Consider the following 7,411-nt stretch of genomic DNA (forward strand, 5'->3'; position numbering starts at 1 on the left):
TTCATCAGACACACTTCCGTCAGAGCTAATACAACTACCGAGGTACGTGAAGTTTTCCACAATGTTCAGTGGTTCTCCTTGAATTGTAAGGGATATGTTCGCAGATGGCACGGTCTGAAGCAGGACTTTGCACTTTGAAGGTGCAAGGCGCATGCCAAATGATGGTATGATGGCTACTGCTTCACAAAGGTATGCTCCGATGGCCGAATAGTCAGGTACATATATGAAAATCCTATCAACAATCTGGGGGTACGTGAAGTTTTCCACAATGTTCAGTGGTTCTCCTTGAATTGTAAGGGATATGTTCGCAGATGGCACGTTCTGAAGCAGGACTTTGCACTTTGAAGGTGCAAGGCGCATGCCAAATGATGGTATGATGGCTACTGCTTCACAAAGGTATGCTCCGATGGCCGAATAGTCAGGTACATATATGAAAGTCCTATCAACAATCTGGGGATGAATAGGGTGAAAAAGCATGAAAAAAAAGACGGCAAACTGAGGCAGGCAAATTAAAGGGAAACACCAGGGACCTGTGTTTATTGCGCCGAGATGAGCGATTTATTGGAGTTCGTTTCGTCGGTGTCCGACACTTCCGACGAGACCGTGCACAGGAGATAAGGACGAGTTTGGGGCCTCCGGAGGACTGGGAAGCGGGTGGGATTTTGTCTTCACAAGGTGAGCCTGAACCAACGTTGGGGGTGGATGTAACAGGTTGGCATCGCTGGATGTCCTTGGAAGCAGCTGATTTAGCAACGGTCTCAACAGTTGCGGCAGCGGCAGCAACAATAGCTGGATCGGCGAACAAGGCACGCGGGAGAGACTGTCGCAACTGGCTCCGAGTATTTGGTGCGGAATCAGCAGCTCTGGGTCTTGTTTGAAGAGAAGAAAAATTATGAATAGATGAGAACAGATGAATCATCCGGTAAGTGGGCGAAATGAGATTGTGAAGACAATGGGCCCAACAAGTCTTTCTTGTAGATAAATGGCCAGCATCTAACACCCACGGGGGACACACTGCTACTGAATCACTATACTTCACAAAAGTTACAGAGAGAGAGAGAGAAAGAGAGTAAATCCTATGGAAATCTACGGTTGGGGCCTTGTATTAAGTGCAATTGTTTGTAGGCTGCACGTGACCGAACGGTTCGGTCTTCAAGTATTAGCAGAGAGGTTGCGAGTTCAAATCTTCATAGATATTCATTTGATGCGCGTAGCTGTACAGTGCTTTTCGGATTATATTGACTTCACTGACAAGAGTAAATGTTAATTTAAAACTCCAAAATATCGTACAATCGAAAAACGACGACAACGACCGAATTCCACAAATCCAGATGACTCAGAGAAAACCACAGTAAATTTGTCTTCCTTTAGACCGAAATACTCCACGAACTTGCATCAGTTCAAGTGTGCTTACATCCCTCTGGGTCGCCCTCATTAGATGTTTAGTCTTGAAGAGAAACATGCGTCTCTTAGAGCATTTACGCAAAACGAAGTGGAAAAAATGTAGCGGCAACCTTAAAAAGAATCATCCGTTGATTTCAGTCTGTTGTCTTTACTAAGAGAGGTGCTTATTTGGGGAACTGATGGAGTTGTTGGCTTCAGGCGGCGGGTGGATGTCCCTCAGGAAAACCATTTAATTTCTGAGGGAAATCTATTGGTTGCTTACGTTACATGGCGTTCTCCCTGTATTTGGGACATCTTGTAGGTTATCAGACAGTGGCCTTTTGTGTTTTGTCACGTCTAGTCGCTGAGTTGGGCTATCGAGTGCCTCCATGTCAGTCGGCCATTGTCACGCACAACAAATGAAATCCTTTTTGTGCCTTTCTCTCACCGAGTGGCGAATGAGGTTGCAAAAACAACGTCAACCCAGTTCACCATCATCACCATGTACCATTTCTCAGAGATACTCGGAGTTTCGGCACGGTATCTCGCGTACCCACTGCCCTCCCCATATTTGTGCCAACATTCATTTCTCTCCACCTAATAAGAACCCCTTTCGGTATCTACGCACCAGATTTCTACTTCACCCAGCTAACATTTTGACTTCCAAATACAAAGTAATTTGTTTATCAGCCCGAACCGACATCTAGAGTAAATATTATTCACGAGATCTTACTGCTGAGCTATGCATTGGAGGCGACCGGCTTACTCGACGGACATGCACAAGCACGTCTTCGGGTATAAACCCCAGAGATATATATACCTACCCCAAATTATAGTAACCGATCACGGCGACGGCCTCCACAAGACCAACAGCTATTTCTAACTATACTATTCTAGCCCGTACAATCTACTGAGTCTCCTCAATTATCGTCCCATTATTCGGTTGCACCTAATTCCACCAGTTTTACTGTCCCCACGTTGCCGAATGTTCTGAGCTACTCACCTCCTGATTAGGAAGGTATACGTCAACCATTTGGCTCCCATCATCACATCATTACGGATATTATTCACGACAATACGTTGTGCTGCAGACTAGCCCTCAACTTTACAAACGAAGTAAACATTCCTCCTCACAATGATTTAATCACATCTACCCATGAGCATTTCACAGAAAGGATTAACCTTAGGAAAACGAGTGAATATATACTCGAGGCACGCTCCGACTGAGTAAATACCCTCACCACTTGCACCGCCACCATAGATAAGATCAGGTATACGTCCGTCAGCTTCAGGGCTGGTAGGCCATCTGCTGCACCGGCTAAAATCGGTCTTCCTGTAGTCATGGGGAAGATGTCAACCGCAACTTGTGTCCACACATTTTTTCACTCACTCCTGGTTGCTAAGATTGAGATAAGTCCCCCAAAATGGGCGAAAGCTGAAACAGTTGCTTAGCATTTTGGAATAGTGCTCGCCCGTGGACTAGTGATGGGCTCGCTTCGCTATCATCATGAGCAGAAACAGCAGCGATAAGTGCGTGTGTCTAAGTGACATGCTCGGCCAGTCAGACGAACACATCCAGATACTGCCGACAATATGCAGTTGTGAGAGTAGAATGCCGACCCCTGAGAGGTCCGGCCCTTTTTCACAGATGTGTCAACAAGAATCACAAAGTACCTCAACAGAAATCTGAAGGCGACTAGATGCCATGAGAAGTGAATGACTATTGGGATTTCGTGTTAGAGGTTGTACAACTTAAATTTATACCCGTCGATATGCTTTAGGAATGCTATCGAGGTGTTTTTGAAACTTTATCGGGACACTTTATTAAAATACCCAGACGTCTCAACGTATAAAGGGCGTTATACTCTTTCTACAGGGTAAGACTGCTCAAAGGGTGATATGGATATGAAATACAACAAAAATCAACAGGTTAACAGAGCCTAGTTAGGGAAGAACATGCGTTCTGTGGGTGTCATTGAACGATGCCCGTGGAAGATTACTTTCAAGACCTGGTAAAGCAAAGCTTCAGGAATAGAGAGTACTTTGAATACCGACCACTGGTTCGTTCCACCTGGAGCACCAGGTCCGTGGTCGACATCAGTTGTCGTTGTATGGTAGATTTTCGGTAGTATACATTGACGCACAGCTGCTCTTAGCACCAGGTCCGTGGTCGACATCAGTTGTCGTTGTATGGTAGATTTTCGGTAGTATACATTGACGCACTAAAAGCTGCTCTTTACGTATTGGGCGAATCCGATTCCAAACACCCCCGACACGCCAACTGTCATTTGCCAGGCACATGGTCCCACCAAGCTTCACCATCCAAGCGTCCCAAACCAGATTAGGTCACGTGGTCCATATTCTACAGGAAAGATTACCTCACAGAGTCCTCTTTGCCCAGACATGTACGGGTAGAGACGACCCACGGGTAGTCAGTCTACAACTTGGCGACGGAGCATGGAAACCTTTGCCATTTAACTGAATCGCGTCGGTAACTGGTTCCCAGGAAGGGGACCTCGAAAGGAGGTAAACCAAGCGTTTGGGTCTGATAGACATGGGTATATCACATAGCTATTGGCAATCCTGCATAAAAGATATCGACTTCACTGCTTAGTTTACTCGGTCCATGTCATATCGGACAAACGGAACTATTCAGCGTTAATGGACCGATCGGGTCATTACTTTAAACTTATTCTAAGACCCCGGGTGGACGACTCCATATAAGCTGGAACCACAGTACACGATTTGCAAATCTGTTGCTGATGGTCGGATTGTACCGATGTCCCATTTAGGCTTGTTGGGTTCCTCCGGAAGTTGTGATGAAGGGAGAAGCCTGACTGTTCTTGACAGTCAATTGCTTAAGACGGCGACTGGCATACGGAGCACCTGACTTAGTCAGCGCAACTTATGGAATGTGATCAGTTTATCTATCGTGGATGAGTTATTTCGTCCGAAAATCATTCGACGTACTTCAGCATTACTGATCCGGTGTTCCCACCGAACTCGGGCAATGCTCTGAAGAAATCGATAGTCAAACACCGAAAGTCCTTTGACGTCCACAACACGCAGCTACCAGGTTTCATACCACAGCATTGTAAACTCGACCTTGACGGACAAATTGATGTCAAGCCTACACCACAGGTGATGCAGGTTCACGAAAGCTGCTATGGTCCCCCCAATCCAGATGGAAATATCTTTCGCGACACCAACGGGACTGATACAGCTACCCAGGTGAACAAATTTGTCTACTACCTTAATCACCTGATCCGGACGCATGACGTTAGGGTTCGAGCCCGCCCAGTCTCGAAGCAGCACTTTACACTTTGTAGGTGTGTAGCGTATGTCAAACAGTGAGGCAGAATTAGTTAGAATATTTAATATTGTTCGCATTACCACGGCGGATATGATGAACAGACAGCGGCTACTGGCGCGTTTACGGGATACTCTCGGAGACGTTGCCAAACGAACAGTGACCATAAACGGGTAACCATTCAACCAGAGATTCGCCACCTCAGTGGCCTGAGACAATAGCAAATCTAGCGGAGCTAGCCGCAGCGGCTTTTACACCAACAGGGGTGTGCAACCAGCAGCGACTGGAAACTCATGGGGAGGTCAGTTCAAAAAGGATGCATGGGTCTTGAATCCTCGCTTCAGGCAGACAACATACATCAATAGAAAGTGACTCCAGTGTGAGCCAAAGCAGTTTGTTGTCCAGCTTGTTTCAGAGTGCTAACGTTAGAGGCTGCCGTATGAACCGGCAATCAGCTTCTTTACTACTGTTTTCGGGAGAGCTCGGGATGCTGCCTGCAATTGGAACCGCACCCTTGGATATTTGAGCTGATCGACTCAACCGGGCAAGAGGAATATCACGTGTATCTTCGGCAGTACCTGAGTTATTCTGGCAGAGTCAAACAAGAAGTCTTCTTGACGAAGACCTCAAGTTGACATGGGGCGTAGGGGAATCTGAGGAACTAGGAGTATTGCATCGCAGATTTATGAAGCTTTTCTCAGTACGGGCGATACGAGTCCATGTAAAGCGAAGTAGAATGGATGATTATCGAGCACTTGGTACGCTTTTCGAAATAACCGGTTGCCGTGGAAACAACCACTCGATAAGTCTCCTAATGCGTTTGAGTTAGACAGTCCCCCCTCAAACCATCTCTTACACCAACACCTCAACATATGCAATTCAATAGTCGTTTTGTCTGACAGCTGCTCTTGGATCTGTCGAGCGCCAGAAGACAGTGTAGGGCCTGGCGACCGAAGGTCACTTCTATATTCTTATCCCTTATGGAGGTACCGTAAACGAGATGGCTATGGTTAGAGCGCGAGTTTACTGACCGGAAGATTCGTGGTTCGAACCCAACCTCTGCTTCTCGAATTCCCCTCTCTAGACTTGAGCAACCTGGCAGTATCCCAGCCATCGTGCATTCTTGGGGTGGCATTGCAGCTAGGCACCGAAAGGGTGTTACAACTAAACGAATATCTTTTTTCACCCTGTGGGCACGTACAGACTTACAGAAAACTTTACAGCACCCACTGGGTTAAGGGCGGATTTTCTTAGTTCACCAGTCCTCTTTAACCTCTTTATTGATACGTTGCTTAAAACTCCACCACCTGTCTGACGAGTACAAAAAAAAAACGATTACCGGTGCTCTCCGTTTTCGCGAGCCGACTGCAACTTTGGAAATATAAACCTTAAAATTAGCAGGTCAGAATAACAGGTTTGAGACCTGTTCTAACTAGTCAGAAAAATCCTCCGGTTTATAAGTTGGGTGACAAGTTGACCCTTTTATGATATGGATCCTGAACCAATGTCAAAACTAAGAAAAGCCTTGTATGTGCTGTGACGAAAATGGCGAAGCTAATGAACAACGACAGCAGCATAATCCAATATTCACTCACTGTTCATGTTGAGAATTAGAAATACCGTCTCCATCAGACAAAATATCTTCTCGCGAAGGGGTTCCAGTGGTGTCTGAATCGTCCCTCGGTAGACACTCCGGAGGCTCTACTCCCAGATTCAAACACACGTTGTAAAGTATTCGACCAAACACTTTCCCATACCTTTCGATATGAATGAAGAAACAGCTCCTTACCTTTCAATAATGCAATTGTGCAAGAATGTTTTCCACGTGGCTCTATCGGGAATACATAGACTAAGGCGGCCCAGATGCTCCGAAATCTATCCATTAGCCAAAAAGTTAAATATAACTACCCAGTCACTAATCCTGTCGTCCAGTTCTAGTTCTGGGTTGGCCAACAGACAGAACTTCCGACATTCCAGGATAAATAAAACCTGCAATTGGACTCTAGGGATGTAACAAGCTATACGGCGAGAACATACTCCCTTACAAGGGCGGCTCGCTGAGTGTTAGGATACTTCTTATTAATTTCGGAGCAAGAGAGCTTAATCGATTCATTTACATATCTCATCAAATCCTGAAACCATGAAGAAGGCAACGTGTCATACAGCTTGGCATTCCGATGACAAGTTGTTGAGAACTGGATAAAGACCGTCAATTTCTTGAGTGACTGGATTTTCTCCGTTCTCGAGAATCGCATCATATGCAGCACGAACTGAAACCAAACCCTGAGAACTCATAGAGAGGGCGGTGGGCGCTCGCCGCACCGTGCAACTGGCAAAGTTCTCGCCGCTCATTGGTAGAAAGGCACGGCATCAGGCATTGGTTAGCCGTACCACCGGTTGCACGATTTCCAGCCTATGCAGTAAAGCATTGTTGCTGATCCACTCATGGCCAGCACGAAAATTGTAAACCCTACAGTACATCCCTTATGTGAGTCACTTGTTACTAGGCCCGCGGGTCCTAACACGTGTGGCGTTTTGTATCTTTGTTTTGCATTCATTATCACGGATTTCACGGATTCACGGATTGATACACAGGATCGAGAATTTGCCCAAGTTTCTCGGGTCGGTTTTGTTCTTGTCGGTCAGTGGCTGTCGTTCATCTGAAAGGCACAAGTGAAAAAAGGGTGTAGCACTGCTCTTTATGTTCTCAGCGCGGGG

At 46.1% G+C, this 7,411-nt stretch overlaps 1 protein-coding gene across 1 annotated transcript in view; it reads right to left on the bottom strand.

The window, feature by feature from the left end:
- Positions 1-7,411, bottom strand: part of T265_02624 (hypothetical protein) — a gene marked incomplete at both ends in the record, with an annotated part of 20,390 nt that overhangs the window by 10,220 nt on the left and 2,759 nt on the right. Inside the window, one exon of the mRNA XM_009166922.1 lies at positions 531-869. Within this exon, the coding sequence (XP_009165186.1) occupies positions 531-869 (339 nt within the window). The remainder of the gene's footprint in view (positions 1-530; positions 870-7,411) is intronic.

Source organism: Opisthorchis viverrini (assembly GCF_000715545.1).
Source record: "Opisthorchis viverrini unplaced genomic scaffold opera_v5_33, whole genome shotgun sequence".
NCBI lineage: Eukaryota > Metazoa > Platyhelminthes > Trematoda > Opisthorchiida > Opisthorchiidae > Opisthorchis > Opisthorchis viverrini.